General features: G+C 44.4%; 1 protein-coding gene across 1 annotated transcript in view; it reads left to right on the forward strand.

Moving 5' to 3' along the window:
• The window catches only part of thada (THADA armadillo repeat containing), a 307,554-nt gene that overhangs the window by 32,959 nt on the left and 257,479 nt on the right, over positions 1-17,116 (forward strand). Inside the window, exons 15-18 of the mRNA XM_067988802.1 lie at positions 1,024-1,175; positions 8,718-8,961; positions 14,539-14,674; positions 16,558-16,694. Of these exons, the coding sequence (XP_067844903.1) occupies positions 1,024-1,175; positions 8,718-8,961; positions 14,539-14,674; positions 16,558-16,694 (669 nt within the window). The remainder of the gene's footprint in view (positions 1-1,023; positions 1,176-8,717; positions 8,962-14,538; positions 14,675-16,557; positions 16,695-17,116) is intronic.

The following is a 17,116-nucleotide window of genomic DNA, read 5'->3' on the forward strand; positions in this document are numbered from 1 at the left end:
ACTTGAGTGTACCTGGCTTAGCCATCCATCACCAGATCTGGCTGGACCAATCAAATGCTATCGGGTCTCGCTCCTCTTTCAAAACCACACACTAATCCAGGATCATCCTGGAGAGCAAAGATAAACCCCGGTTTCTTTTCTCCCCTACCACATTCTCTTGAATACTCCTCTCCTCTGCCTGCTCTACCCTGACCTCCAACAACATGTGTGAGGGACACATTGTCTTCTTTGTCCCTAATTTGAGACCATCAATTCAGCTGCCTCTGCTGCTTCCCCTCCCCTTCTTTGTCCTCCAAGCCATTCTGCCTGCCCTAGCTCTGAACTTACATCTTTCTGCAGTTTCTCTCCTATCTCCTCTCATGCCCTCTCTGAGCTTATTTTGTCCATGTGTCCTACCTCCTACTCTCTCAACTCATTCTCAATAAACTGGTAACCACCCAACTTCCCATCCTGGCCTCTATGCTAGCAGATATTGTAAATGGTTGCCTCTTTTTAGATACTATCCCTCTTGCTTCCCAAACTACTGTTAATCACCACTCTCCTAAGAAAAACACCCTCTATCCTTGCAAACTACCACTCCATTTTCAACACCCCTTTCCTCTCCAAAGTAATTGAATGTGTTTAACCATCTGTGCTTAATATTAACATGATTTTGGTTGGTTTCTTTTATAACGTCAATAGTAGGTGCTTTTACGTAAAGATGGGAACAAACTGTCTAATGTTTAATGTCAAAACAATTTAATTGCAGCATTACATTTTTTCAAATTTTGTTTGTTAATGCTCCTGTGAAGCACCTTGGGATGTCTTACTACTTTAAAGGTGCTATATAAATGCAATGTTGTTGTTCTAATACAGTTTCTGAGATTCCTGTACAATGGGGAGTGTTTAACGTATTGGGAACAAAACAGATCCACGCAGTGTGGTGAAGTTTTCAACTTGTTTGTAACAAAAAAAAATGAACGTTGACTGAGTTGATAATGGATTTGGTGACTTTGTACTTTGTTTCAAACTGCTTTTCTACAGGTCAGACTTACAGAGTGATGCAAATGACTGATGTCTTGCAGCCAGCCTATGCTGACGCTTTGCTAGGGTGTTTGAACAGCACCTTTGAAGAATTGAAGTTATTAGCCTATGATCTTTTGAAGAAACTTCCAGCTACAGTTTTAGGATTACAGGTAACAAACTTAAGGCATTGGTTTGGTGATTGGTCAATGGGTTTCTAATCATTTTTTTTTTAAGCAGGCTCTATTGTTTGATATCCTTTATGTATCTATCGAAGTACATATAATAAAAATCTTGCTTCTAGTATGTCCATCCCATCTCTAGCATATCCCTTTTAAAACAGCAACAAATCGTAACTGAAAAAGTTGGAAACTTACCAATAAACAATATCTTACTTCCCTGAGCAACAGCAATTGATTTCAGGATGTACCTATTTACAGCACTCCTCCACATGGAGTAATTGAACAACTAGAAGATCAAAATTTATTCGTGACCAAAATCAGGGAACGATCCCTGCACCTGAATTAATAGGTCCGAGGCGCACCTAATATTGGGCCTCATACCTCATGATCATCAAACCGGCGAGCTTTGGACACCTAATGGGCGTCCCCAGGCAGCTTGCTGGAGAAGAGGCTTTGATGATCGAACCGTTTTGTCGCGGTAGCAGCCCTCAGGAAAGTACTTAAAAGGGACCGTAAAAGGGGAGGGGGTGACTGGGAAAGGGTGGGCGACCGGGAGAGAAGCGGTGGCTGGGATCTGTGTGTGTGTGTGTGTGTGTGTGTGTGTGTGTGTGTATAAAGCGTGGCGGGGATTGTCGGGGAGGGGATAGTGGTGGCCGGGATCGTGGGCGCTAGTGGTGGCCGGGATTGAGGAGGGTAGCGGTTGCTGTGTTTTTAATTTGAGATTGGGAGGAGCACTCCTGCACCTCCTGGATCCACATTCAGGTAAGTATTTTTAACAAACTTACCCTTTCGGTGGTGGCCTGAAGCAGTCCCTTCAAGGACTGCCTGTTAGGTCGCTTGTAGACCTGATTTTCCTGAATGCAGCCGGTGCTGGCTTCCTCAGGGCAAACCAATATTGCTGAGGGGGCCTCAAACAGGCAATAGTTCCTTTTGAATATGCAATAAAAGGGGCTAACGCCTGTTTCAGATGCAGACCCCGGACACCTATTTCTTTGCTGATACCAACTTGGCGGGTGGCGCACTTTCGGCTCATAATGAGCGCATGCTTCCTGCCCATCATTTTGGAGGCTTAGACGCCTGAAAAATGGGTGTGGCGCAATCGAATTTCTAGGCCCATATTTCTGCTCTAGCCCAGTTAGACTTTCTGGCTTTAAAGGAGGAGCCCAGGCTAACAACAATTGCAGCTGGCATAATGCATTGTATGTTATATGATTTAATACTCCTGTCGTTATGAAACAGCGATCTTTCAGACTTGCCTTAAGCAGTGCCACATGAGATCTGTTAGTATTCTATATTTATATTTAAATTTGGTAATATTGTTGATTATGCTTCCCTCCTTTTTTAAAAAAACTGTATAGCCTTTATATGTAATCTCACAGTACCAAAAGCAGAATAGGAAAGGTTCTTGAATCAACAGGAGAGAAATGAAAATGTGGGGTCAATGCCAAAGCAGGAGATGAAAATGGCTTGTGTTGGGGCCCTATAAATGAAGCTTAATGGATAGGCTGAATGGCTTTTCTCATTTCTACCCAATTTTCTAGCATTCTACGTTATTCTTTTCCCTGCTATAGAGGGCTTTTGTGATTTAATTTGAGTAGAGATGCTTTCTGTGGAAAAAATTGCCTTCAATTCATCCACTGCATTAATACCAAAATGGATCCTTTTCCCTCAAAGAAATCTGTTCTGCTTTGAACATTGGGCTAATAAGCCATGTTTTGGGTTTTACAGAAGTAGGGCTATAAATTGGGCCGCGTAGCGCCCGTTTTGTAGGCGCTACGCGGTCTCCTAACTACCCAAAATGGCGGCCGGAATGCGTGCGCACACTTCTAGTGTGATGTGCACCGGACGCCATCTTGGTAAAGGCGTTTGTGCACACGCAGATAATGAATGCCAGCAGCATGTAAAGTAGGGAGAATGTGCGGTAGGTCGGTGTGTAATGCTGATTTAAAGGGACAGCTGAGATTTTGGAACTCCACCCTCCAGCCAACGCAGTGCGTTAAGCTCACACAGCTGAACAGATCGTCAACAGCATGGAGGACCCCCCCCCCTCCCCCACCAGCACTATTTAAAGGGATCATGCAGGAGTTACAGGTTAGTTGCTGGAGTATTGCTTCTGGCTGCTGATGCATTTGTACCTATTTCTGGAGGTCTCCTATACTTGAATACTAGCACCAGGAGACATAGGCTAAAAATTAGAGCCAGGACTTGCAGGAGTGAAATTAGAAAATGCTTCGACACGCAAAGGGTGGTAGAAGTTTGGAACGCTCTTCTGCAAATGGCAGTTGATGCTAGCTCAGTTGTTAATTTTAAATCTGAGATTGATAGATTTTTGTTAGCCCAATATCCCCTAATACCTTTGGTTAAGGCGGGTATATGCAGTTAGGTCACAGATCAACCATGATCTTATTGAATGGCGGAACAGGCTCGAGGGGCTAAATGGCCTCCTCCTGTTCCTATCTTCCTATAATAAAGTTTCAATACTCTACAGGGAGTGGGCTGGCTAGTTGACAGGCAACAGCAAGGGCACTGGCAGAGTAGCAGGGGTGGGACAGAAATGCTGAGAGAGGACAGCAGGTTCATGTTCCAAGGAGGCACTGCCACTTGCTGCCTCCTGTTATGCGCCACCTTCTCTTGCAAGAAAACAGGATGTGTGTTGGTGAGTGTCATGGTTGAATAGCTGCCAGTGTGTGAGACCTGTGACTTGTGGCTTGCAACATTGATAATCTGTGAGGGTGAGAGGAAACATCTGATTGGAAGAGTTTATTGGTATGTGGGTGATGGGTGGGTGCAGTGCTTGGAGCAGTGGATGCAGCTAGTGGTGCAGTTGGTAGGAGATGCCACTTGACAGTTGACCCCACGCACCTTGACCACTCGTGTCAAAGTATTGAACTTCTTCCCGCACTGCATCCACGTCCGTGGTGCTATGCATCTGGCATTGACTTCGTCCCTTACTGCATCCTACTGCCTTTTGAGCATGTGTCTGGAAGGCCTCTTGCCTCCCTGCAAATATAGGATGTCCTTCCTTCTGTCCACCTCTTGCATCAAGGCCTCTACTGCATATCAGAGAACCTTGGTGCACGCTCTCTGAGGCTTGGTATGAACTCAAATTGGCAGATTGGTGAGGTCTGGCGTCCAGATTGGAGGATGTGGGATTTAGTGGTAAGTTATGTTAAAACATTGCACAACAGTTTGTAAACGTAGGGACAGGACATGCATCTGTGTTTTATGTGTGCAATGTCTGATCTCCGTTCACAATCTGTGCGAACCCGTACCTTATATTTTGCAAATAAGAGGTGCAGGCTGCCTTTACGTGGTGCTAGCCACTTGCAATATCGGGGCCCCCCCTGTTGGTGCGCAGCCACTCACAGCGCAGCTAGGCCTGGCTGCTAGCAGAAATCAGGTAAATCACCAGGCAGCACGAAAGTTACTTGCTCCCGGCATCTCAAAGACTGTGCACGGGGTAATCGTGCACCGCAACCTCAGCTCCCAGTTTCGGGGGTTATCCAATTTAACCCCTGTAGTGTTCAAATGAACAGGGACAGAGTGATCAACTAATTGGCTTAAATATCATTACACTAAATGGGAAATTTCAGGTTTTGATTCAAAAGCCTTCCAACAAATATAGGCCGGCAACAAAATCTTTACTTAGATGTATTTTTTTTTATTTGTTCATGGGATGTGGGCATCGCTAGCGAGGCCAGCATTTATTGCCCATCCCTAATTGCCCTTGAGAAGGTGGTGGTGAGCCGCCTTCTTGAACAGCTGCAGTCCGTGTGGTGAAGGTACTCCCACAGTGCTGTTAGGAAGGGAGTTCCAGGATTTTGACCCAGCGACGATGAAGGAACGGCGATATATTTCCAAGTCGGGATGGTGTGTGACTTGGAGGGGAACGTGCTGGTGGTGGTGTTCCCATGTGCCTACTGCTCTTGTCCTTCTAGATGGTAGAGGTCGCGGGTTTGGGAGGTGCTGTCGAAGAAGCCTTGGCCAGTTGCTGCAGTGCATCCTGTGGATATTACACGCTACAGCCACAGTGCGCCGGTGGTGAAGGGAGTGAATGTTTCGGGTGGTGGATGGGGTGCCAATCAAGCGGGCTACTTTGTCCTGGATGGTGTCGAGCTTCTTGAGTGTTGTTGGAGCTGCACTTATCCAGGCAAGTGGAGAGTATTCCATCACACTCCTGACTTGTGCCTTGTAGATGGTGGAAAGGCTTTGGGGAGTCAGGAGGTGAGTCACTCGCCGCAGAATACCCAGCCTCTGACCTGCTCTTGTAGCCACAGTATTTATGTGGCTGGTCCAGTTAAGTTTCTGGTCAATGGTGACCCCCAGGATGTTGATGGTGGGGGATTCGGCAATGGTAATGTCGTTGAATGTCATGGGGAGGTGGTTAGACTCTATCTTGTTGGAGATGGTCATTGTCTGGCACTTGTCTGGCGCGAATGTTACTTGCCACTTATGAGCCCAAGCCTGGATGTTGTCCAGGTCTTGCTGCATGCGGGCTTGGACTGCTTCATTATCTGAGGGGTTGCGAATGGAACTGAACACTGTGCAATCATCAGTGAACATCCCCATTTCTGACCTTATGATGGAGGGAAGGTCATTGATGAAGCAGCTGAAGATGGTTGGGCCTAGGACACTGCCCTGAGGAACTCCTGCAGCAGTGTCCTAGGGCTGAGATGATTGGCCTCCAACAACCACTACCATCTTCCTTTTTGCTGGGTATGACTCCAGCCACTGGAGAGTTTTCCCCCTGATTCCCATTGACTTCAATTTTACTAGGGCTCCTTGGTGCCACACGTGGTCAAATGCTGCCTTGATGTCAATGGCAGTCACTCTCACCTCACCTCTGGAATTCAGCTCTTTTGTCCGTGTTTGGACCAAGGCTGTAATGAGGTCAGGAGTCGAGTCGTCCTGGCGGAACCCAAACCGAGCATCGGTGAGCAGGTTATTGGTGAGTAAGTACCGCTTGATGGCACTGTCGACGACTCCTTCCATCACTTTGCTGATGATTGAGAGTAGACTGATGGGGTGGTAATTGGCTGGATTGGATTTGTCCTGCTTTTTGTGGACAAGACATACCTGGGCAATTTTCCACATTGTCGGGTAGTTGCCAGTGTTGTAGCTGTACTGGAACAGCTTGGCTATAGGCACAGCTCGTTCTGGAGCACAAGTCTTTAGCACTACAGCCGGGATGTTGTCGTGGCCCATCGCCTTTGCTGTATCCAGTGCACTCAGCTGTTTCTTGATATCACGTGGAGTGAATCGAATTGGCTGAAGACTGGCTTCTGTGATGGTGGGGATCTCGATAGGAGGCCGAGATGGATCATTCACTCGGCACTTCTGGCTGAAGATGGTTGCAAACGCTTCAGCCTTATCTTTTGCACTCACATGCTGGACTCCGCCAACATTGAGGATGGGGATGTTTACAGAGCCTCCTCCTCCTGTTAGTTGTTTAATTGTCCACCACCATTCATGACTGGATGTGGCAGGACTGCAGAGCTTTGATCTGATCAGTTGGTTTTGGAATCTCTTCGCTCTGTCCATAGCACGTTGCTTCTGCTGTTTAGCATGCATGTAGTCCTGAGTTGTAGCTTCACCAGGTTGGTACCTCATTTTTAGGTTCACCTGGTGCTGCTCCTGGCATGCTCTTCTACACTCCTCATTGAATCAGGGTTGATCCACTGGCTTGTTGGTAATGGTAGAGTGAGGAATATGCTGGGCCATGAGGTTACAGATTGTGGTGGAATACAATTCTGCTGCTGCTGATGGCCCACAGCGCCTCATGGATGCCCAGTTTTGAGCTGCTAGATCTGTTCTGAATTTATTCCATTTAGCATGATGATAGTGCCACACAACACTTTGGATGGTGTCCTCAGTGCGAAGACGGGACTTTGTCTCCACGAGGACTGTGCGGTGGTCACTCCTACCAATTCTGTCACGGACAAATGCATCTGTGACAGGTAAATTGGCGAGGACGATGTCAAGTAAGTTTTTCCCTCGTGTTGGTTCGCTCACCACCTGCCGCAGGCCCAGTCTGGCAGCTATGTCCTTCAGGATTCGGCCAGCTCAGTCAGTAGTGATGCTACCGAGCTACTCTTGGAGTCCCCCACCCAGAGTACATTCTGTGCCCTTGCTACCCTCAGTGCTTCCTCCAAGTGGTGTTCAACATGGTGGAGGACTGATTCATCAGCTGAGGGAAAGTGGTAGGTGGTAATCAGCAGGAGGTTTCCTTGCCCATGTTTGACCTGATGCCATGAGATTTCATGGGGCCCAGAGTCAATGTTGAGGTCTCCCAGGGCCACTCCCTCCTGACTGTATATCACTGTACCGCCACCTCTGGTGGGTCTGTCCTGGCGGTGGAACAGGACATACCCAGGGATGTATAACAATATTGGGGTGAAACCGAATTTTGTTGTTTTCATCCCCTAGTTCTCAGTGGGCCATGTGCATTCTGTTGCAGAGAGGGCAAAAAGGAGAGCAAGTGACCTGCTCTTAAGCCTTTACCGATGATGCTGTGCACCAGCCACATACACTTACTGTGGCCACCAACAAATAACTTTCCCTCCAGTTTTCTTGTCCTTCAGTGGGGAAGTCCCTTGCCTGTATTTGGCACACAGCTCATTGATAAGAGGGATTGAACCAGTGCTGAGTGTTGGAGCTCTGTGTTGCTCTACCCATCATTTTAAACAAGTACTATGCAGTATTTATCTTCAAAATACTGTTTAAATCTGTCAGTACTGTAGTGTATGTGTATGTCTCGATGAAAATAAGTTTCCTGTTTGCAAACACTAATTCAAACAAGGAAAGGAATCACTTCACTTAATGTACGAATATATGTACAAGTTGAAAATTTATCGTGGACTCTTTTTAATTAAATTCATTTTAATTCTCTGTCTGTGGTTCCAACTCTAATAACATAGCATTGTGGCTCGCTTCCTATTGATGAATTAACAAAATGTAAATTTCTGGACTGTTGACTCTCCTATTTTTTCAGTTTAGTAACCCTTCAGTCCTGTTAGTAGAGCTGTCTTCTTAGATATCTAACATTTTTACTCTTGACGAATGTTCAGTGAACTGCATAAAACACATACCATATATGGATGTTTCTTGTTGAGGTTCTCCACTCGTACTACCTTCTGCATTCACTCACATATTCCAGATTTTTGGGGAGACACATTATTTGAAGATTACTTTATTACTGTAACATTGCAAATTCTGTTCACAAGATCTGCCAAAGAACCTTATTATTTGACTCCCAGTTCGGGTCTTGGGTGACTTCAATCTCGGGAATTTCCAGTGACTCCCTGGTATTCTTCTGGTCTGCACTCACCCCATCATTGTATATGCTGGAGTATTTAGTGATGTACAGACATCAGTGCCACAAAGGTTATATTCAGAAACTTGTATTTGATTATCCTGTCAGAAACAATTACACTCAAGAACATGTTTGAAGTACTTTGTGTGATTTTTGGATAGCTGTTTCTTTTGGCTGGAACTGTTGATTAAATTTTATTCTATTCCACTCCACCTTTATAGGAGAGTGAGAAATTGCAAACGCTTTTGCAGGCAGCTTTGGACCTTTCGACCAGTACCAAACCTTATGACTGCATCACTGCTTCATACCTTCTGGCTCTTCTGGTACAGCAAGAAGGCTTACTGCCAGCTTTACATTCTTGTTCTTTAAAACAAGAAATCATTGGTTACCAGCTTGATGACCTCAGCAAAGTTCTTGGAAAGCGACCTAAAGAAAAAGAGATTCTGGAAACCAATATTTTAGCAGGTTAGTGTTGACGTACATTTCAATGCATTGCTACTGGTAAAAGCCAGAATATTGTTTTAGTTTACTCAAGCTCCATATTATGAATCCAAAAGGACCATGTTAACATTTAAGGTAATTTTATTCTGCTGCTTTATGAAGAAATTTCTAAAGTTGAATTGATGGGTTGAAGTATGGTTTCATGTGTCTGGAGCACTGTCTAGAGACTACAGTAGAGATAGCCCTAGATTTCACATTAATGGACAATGGTGTTTGAACATTAGCATTTAGTTTATTGGGGAACATGATGGACAATTATATCTGCTTGTTATTTTCTCTTGTATGCTTCATGCCTCTGACACCTCCTCCTGCTGGCAGTGAATGTGCCTCAGCAAAATAGCATTGCTCCCTCTCACTCTTGTTGAGAGATTTCAACAATGCTGTTAGGAAACAGTAAATGAAACTGACTTGTTTTGATTGTAGTTATTAGAGCAATTTCAGAGCATGACCAACATTGGATACCTTTATCTCCTGAAAGCATTCCATCAGTTTTTGTCAGCATAATAGGAATAGCTGGAATGGATGATGCACTTCATATGGGGTGTTTTTCTTTGAGGTATATTGGCAGGAAGGACGAAAAAGCCTGCCCCTGTGTGTAAGCACCCTGAGTGCTCTTGGTACCCACCAGTACCATTAAGTGCCCAAGGCCTGCAAGCACTTGTTCAAGTTTACTTACTTCTACCTCCACAAATTTTCCTGCCTCCCCCTACTACCCCCCCACCCCACCCACCACCACCACCACCTCATCTCACCTCACTGATGCTGAAGCCCGTGGCCATGCTTTTATCACTTCAAGTCAACTTCTCTAATGTCTTCCTCACCAACACCCCAAGCTCCATCATATACATACTCCCAATCACTCTAAAATTCCATGGTCATTATCCTGTCTGGCACTAAGCCCAGTTCACTCTTTATCTCCATGGTCTCTCTCTTCCCCATTGCATTCAATTCTAAATCCTCATTTTTCATTACATGTCCCTCTATGTCCCTACCTCTCCAACCTTCCTTCGCCCTACAATCCAGCCTGTATACTTTGTTCCTCTGACTCTGGCCTCCTGTGCAACTCTTCCTTTCACCTTCTCCTCTATCGATGGCATTTTGGCTTTATTCCCTGCAACTCCCTCCCTAATCCTCTTGCTTTATTCCTTTCCTTGCTTTTAAAAGTTTCCTCAAAACATTTTTTTTTGATTATGCATTCCCCTTCTATCTTTGAAGGCCTGGAGAGAAATAAATCATTCCCCTTTAACCTAGAGACCATCAGATCCCTTGTAGACCTAGACAACAGGGTGAACCTGATGCTAAAAAATGCCTGCAGAACTCTAATCCCTATGCCCTTGGACCCATGCTACCTTAGGACCTTTGTAGAATGACACCCCATCTTTCAGAGAATGAAGATGATCATGTCCCAGGTGAGGACTAAGGGTACAATACACTTCCAAAACTGACCTGTCTCAATCTTTGCAAACCTGTTCCTGAAGAGAAGCAAAGTCTTCATTAGTATTGCACTTTATCTCCATTAAAAAGGCATCAGTTACAGGATGACTTACTCTGCTAGGCTTCAAATTCTGACAGAGAATGATCTACCTCTTTCCCCCTCCCCCTTCAATGAGCTGGAATAGCCCACAGTTCTGTACAAAGCCAAAACATACCCGCCCATTCATCTGGGAATCGCTCCCTCCCACCCTGCAACTACATGGCAAAAACAACCCCTGAGAAGGAGGAGGATGGACACACATGGCTTCAGAAGGTCAATACATCCAATGTAAGGTAACCAAGCCCTCCCCCCACCACCACACATACTATTCTACATAGTGCCAGATGCCCACAGACAACCCTGCCTGGACTAAGGAAGGGGAAGCCAAACACAAACTCCAGGCAATGGAGTCAACAACCATGGCTTCGTTAAATGATCTTGCTAGCCATTGCTGCTCAAACATAGTAATTCTACAGGGATAACAGTTGTTGAAATGGAATGCTATCTGGAAGTATTTGAGGCCCTAAATCATGCAGGATATGACTGATGAAGGTCACTAGCTGTCTAGTTACTCAGCGAGCACGTGTGTATTGCGATCAGGTCTGTGCATAAGAATGGTGACAGGCTAAGGCTGGCTTCATGACCCAGCCTGCTTTTGACAGGGGAATTATGCACCGGGAAACAGATTGGAAGCTCGAGGGATTGTGGATGAGAGGAGCGGATGGGAACATATCTTAATGGTACTAGGGAAAAAGCATGCTTAGTATTGGACATGTGCAAAAGGGGTGAGATTCTGAGGGAAGTGGGAATGTAAATGGGTGGGGAGGAAAGCAACACCTGGAGACCCCATCACGGAAGGTGCTTCTACAACCAACAGGGACGGTCCCTCTCAGTGGATAGTACCCAAGGTAAACCACACACTGCAGTGGGCACAACCAGGAACCTGCACACAGAAGATAGCAGCCCAATCCCTATCACAGCTGAACTCAAAACTAACGTTTAAATCACCAAATGAATGGAAGAAATTCCTGACTACTTCGAGAAGGAGCAAGAAAACATGGCATTTCTACAGGAGACCCAACATTTTGGCCGAACAGTGGCAGCCTCCTACTGGAGGCAACCATCCCGGAGCGGACGATCACTCTATCTTGGTAAAGGATTGAATAGTGGGACAGCATATCACAATAGTCACTGTATATGCCCAAAAGTGGACTTCCCCACTTTCATCACTTCACCTTTCCTCTCATTTACCCTCTACATGCAAAGAACACTAATCAAGGAAACATCTTAAACTGTGCCTTCCACCCTCAGCTAGGCAGGGCACCCAGGATAAGCTGAAGAGGCATCAACTGGCAGGCCAACACTCCCAGCATATGCCTCTGCATATATCTTCTAGAAATGTTTCTGGTTTATAGAAGGGCTGGCCGCTTGGAGAATCCCAGGACTTGCTTTTCTAACCCTGCATTCCTCCTGCACGCTGGTGTATCAGTGGAAAATCACAGAATGAAAACCCCCATAGCAAACAGTTTTTGGAACAGTTGAATGTGACTGGAATATGTTTGTTTTGTATAAAACATCAAAGACAAAGTAAAGTATGAGCTCCTACCATTTTTATGCTGGGGAGAAAAATACATGCACTTTATTCAAGCAGGTGTTTACAGCATGTTACATGTGTAACAAAAAATACTTTTATCAATGCCGAGTTTTAAAATGGAATCTTCATTTTTTATAATGTATTCAAAATGTCAATTTTTTGACACTCCTGTGAAACGCCATGAGATGTTTTACTATGTTAATGGTGCTATATAAATGCAAGTGGCTGTGGTAAATGGCTACAGCAGCTGCTGCCATTCGCTTATACTAATAACTCGCCAAACAATAATTGTTCTTCTAGATGAGTTGCAACTCCTTATGGAGGGATGTGACATTATTCAAGTTTAGAAGGAGGTTCTGAATAAAAGTGCAATGTTTATCATGTGTCTCTGCTTAAATACATTAAGAAATTTGTTAAAAAGGAAAGATGCAAATAAGAAAAGATTAAACTGAAGTTTTGCATATTTATTGTCCTTTTTAAAAAAAAAACACCAAAATAGATAGACTGTGAAGAGCTGTTCCCCAGATTGGGTGCAGAGATTTATTGGTGTAATTGTGATATTTATATCACAGTGGATAGGGAAAACATTATTTTCCTGGATCAAACAACACTTTTGCTTCCAATGTCTACAGGCAGATCTCTTAAAAATTCTTCCAAATTCATTGGAGATGCTCAGTCCCTTTCCTTCCCCCAGAAACAGTAATCTTTGTAACATGAACACTGCTGTAGGAAATCTGCTAATAGTAATACAGTAGCAAGATTGATTTAAGACTAGCTATGAAGAGTATTTTTCTGTAGTGTAGCTTATGTAAGAAACTGAATAACTGGTATGTTGATAATTTTTAAAAAATTATATGATTGAATATTTGGTTAAGCATAGTCTAAAAACTTCAAAGGTAAGTTTGGGCATAGATGATAGTACTCAATAGAATGTTGCAGTTCCATTCTTGGGATCATGGGATTGTTATTGAGGACTATAAATGGTGAGTGTAGTATTTGCTATTGTGGCATTTTCACCAATTTGCCATTAGGGCTTATGGAAAATGTAAAGTTTCTGTTCTTGAAAATTTTATTTTTAGTTATCTTCCTCTCTCAGGAGATGAAATAAATTGAAGGGACTCTGGGTGAGATTTTAACTGCAGAAAGAGGACAGTAGTGGAGTTAAAATGGAGGTGGGAGACTTGCAGCCCCATCTTTGCTTCACCACCACTTTTTCCCGGAGCCTGCACAAATCGGTGTCCTATGACGTACATTGGACCCTGATGCCATTTTAACTGCCTACTGGGTGGAGCATGCACCATGGACGCTCTGTTCAGTAAAACCTGGTGGTACAGCAGAAGAGGCCTGAAAAGGTAACTGCTAAAATTACTTTTGTGGGACCAGGAAGAGCAGGAGTTCTCCTCTGGGCTCCACAAGAATAATGCAGGCTGTTGCTGCAGTGGGCTCCCCCATCCAACGATCCGCCCCCCCCCCCCCCCCCCCCCCCCCCCCACCTTTTCTTTGCGGCCAGTCTGGTCACTGGACTGGACTACCCAATATTGTGCTGGCCCAGAACTGGTGAGCTGCATTGGGATGCCTGTTTGGGGTGTGCAGCTTGCCACATAAATGTTAACAAGTCCTGGCTCTTGAAATGGGCTGGGCTTCCTCGGCTTCCCGCCAGCACTATTGGGTGGCTGGCCGGTGCACTTCATTGGTCGGTCACCTGATGGTTAAAATCTACCCCTCTGCTGCGATTATACAATGTTCATGATGGACCAGAATGCCTTTTCTTGTTCTTTTACTTGTATGACACACCCTAGTTGTATTCCTATTTTTGTCCAGTATTTGTGTCTCTGTCTTTAGCCACTATAGAACAGTTATGTTATCTTGACCAGACTGCTGCACCGAGACTGATTAGCTCCTATTTCTGAAGTTCAGTTAAAGTACAGAAACTCAATTGAAGTTTCCTATTCATGGAGGCAAGAGCTATAAATAGAGTGATGGAAAACAGAACCCGACAGTCCGGCTTTACTAAATAGTATTTTAAAATATGTGCTATCTGTGGATAATTTGTGAAATGTTATAAGCGCAAACTCAGAAGCTGTTTATTTAGGTGAATGTTCTCCTTTCTGTGTGTACTACTGTGGAATTATTACTGGGGATTGTGGAATGTGGCTGCTCATTTTTGGCAACAATTGACTTTTCTTGCTATAACTTTAAAACTTTGCAGAACTTTGGCACAGATAAATATGCAATGTACAAAAGTATTTCAGAAATGTAAGGCCAATTTCATGAAGAGATTGCTGTAAAACGTAATCTATTGTACGACCTTAATAGATGCCTTTAGGTTTAAAATCACGTTGCCCTTTCTGCACAGAAATAGTCAGGGACCTATATGCTGTACAGAAAGAGCTCCATGTGTAAATATAAAGACTACTTATTGACTCTATTTATTTTCATTTAATCTGTGTTTACTTTTCCCCTAATTTTCTAGTTATTAAATGCCTGCTGAACTGTCTGTCCGATGAGATCAAACAGGCTGAAAGATCCCTGGTGCACACAGCAGCTTCCAAACCCTTATATGGAAGGGTTCATTGCATCATTGGAGCTCTGCAACAACTGTCTCTAAAGTAAGTGATCTTACTAATACTGACTGGGTTGCAACGTTTCATCTCCAAATATATAGAACATTCCTACGCCATGCTTCGTCCTTGGGATAACCCATTTTAGAGATGTCAGCAGTTGCCTGTTAGGCCTGTAGATGGTGCTGTGATTGCATTTATAATGTTAGAACACTTGTCGCGCAATGTTGGCTCCATATCCAGCACCATAACTGTATTTTCTCCCTTAAAGTCAGCGTCCATGTTAGCATGCAGCCCCGTTGCAATTCCACCGGGAGGCAGTGCAGAAGAAATGTGTAAATGGAAAAGTATCCTCCTCCCCACCCCCCCCACCCCCGTCGTCTCCTCTTTCCTCATCCTCTTCCCTCCTCTTGTAATAAAAATGCAACTTCAAATATTCAATCATCACAAATTAGTGGTCCTGATAATATGATGTGTGTTGCGTATCATAAAACAGCATATCCCCTGACTCACTGCGCAACACCATGGGAGATCCACTATTGCATTGAGAAAGATACATCAGCTTGGTCTTCTCACACTTCATACATGATGCTCTTGTATGCCAATTTCTTATATCCCTAAAACTGGGAATTTACGAGCACTATCAGCAATTATCTCAGGATGTGCCTGTTTCCAGCAGTTAGCCTTTGTGGCCTTAAAGCGACAGACAAAATTAGACGCAGTTGCACTTATACAGCACACTGTGCGTTACATGGTACGTGTTTTTTTAAATTCGTTCATGGGATGTGGGCGTCGCTGGCGAGGCTGGCATTTATTGCCCATCCCTAATTACCCTTGAGAAGGTGGTGGTGAGCCGCCGCCTTGAACTGCTGCAGTCCGCGTGGTGAAGGTTCTCCCACAGTGCTGTTAGGAAGGGAGTTCCAGGATTTTGACCCAGCGACGATGAAGGAACGCCGATATATTTCCAAGTCGGGATGTTGTGTGACTTGGAGGGGAACGTGCAGGTGGTGTTGTTCCCATGTGCCTGCTGCTCTTGTCCTTCTAGATGGTAGTGGTCGTGGGTTTGGTAGGTGCTGTTGAAGAAGCCTTGGCGAGTTGCTGCAGTGTATCCTGTGGATGGTACACACTGCAGCCACTGTGCGCCAGTGGTGAAGGGGGTGGATGGGGTGCCAATCAAGCGGGCTACTTTGTCCTGGATGGTGTCGAGCTTCTTAAGTGTTGTTGGAGCTGCACTCATCCAGGCAAGTGGAAAGTATTCCATCACACTCTTGACTCGGTGTAGATGGTGGAAAGGCTTTGGGCAATCAGGAGGAGAGTCACTCGCCGCAGAATACCCAGCCTCTGACCTGCTCTTGTAACCACAGTATTTATATGGCTGGTCCAGTTAAGTTTCTGGTCAATGGTGACCCCCAGGATGTTGATGGTGGGGGATTTAGCGATGGTAATGCCGTTGAATGTCAAGGGGAGGTGGTTAGACTCTCTCTTGTTGGAGATGGTCATTGCCTGGCACTTGTTTGGCGCGAATATTACTTGCCACTTATGAGCCCAACCCTGGATGTTGTCCAGGTCTTGCTGCACGCGGGCTCGGACTGCTTCGTTATTTCATTGAATAAAACCATATCGTCCAACTTGCCATGAGCAATGCCATGAGAGATCCACCAGTACTGTATAAAAATGCCTACCATTAATACGATGCATGTGTTTTTATTTATAATTTAATTCAATATATATGTTGCAAAGAGCCCAAGTTAATATTTAAATTCACCAATATATCAAATTGTGCACTTGATTAAGGAGAGCTGATGGTGTGCTTACATACCTAACATTATTGGGTAACTGAATCATTAAAATATGAACCAATAATGGCCAGATTGTTTACACAGCCTGCATTACTGTTCATATTAACAGTGCTTTTAATGTCTATTTTATAGGTCAGTATCAAAAATTGCGGAGTGGAGGGAGACTGTAGCAGAGCTGATTTTAATGGCCTACCATCTGTCTGCAGTGGTATCTCCAATTGTCCAAAGTTCTTCACCGGAAGGACTAATTCCAATGGATACAGACCTTGGTAAGCCACTGCACTCAAAATAAGTAGAATATCAGAGAAAAACGTTATTAGAATGGTGTTACTAGGGTTGACGTTTCATTGAGACTAGGGCTACTTTCTCTCTTCTTTGCCCCTCTTTTTTTTTCTCCTCCCCGTTACAGGTAACACATGCAGGGTGCTGTAAGCTTTGCAAAATAACTTCCTCACATTTCCCCATCACCACCACTTGTGGCCTCCCAACAGCATGACTAAGATTGGAAATTTGCCATGTGGGGTATTGCAAACACTTATATACATGTCCACATTCTTACTCTGTTGCATACTTTTCCACATTTTTCCTCTGTTTATATACTTTTCCATATTCTTCCTCTGCTTTCTTTCTGTTTTACACTCCTTATTTTTTTGTTTTCTGTTTAACATGTAGTTAAACTTGAAACAATCCC

Source organism: Heptranchias perlo, chromosome 8 (assembly GCF_035084215.1).
Source record: "Heptranchias perlo isolate sHepPer1 chromosome 8, sHepPer1.hap1, whole genome shotgun sequence".
Classification (NCBI taxonomy): Eukaryota; Metazoa; Chordata; class Chondrichthyes; order Hexanchiformes; family Hexanchidae; genus Heptranchias; species Heptranchias perlo.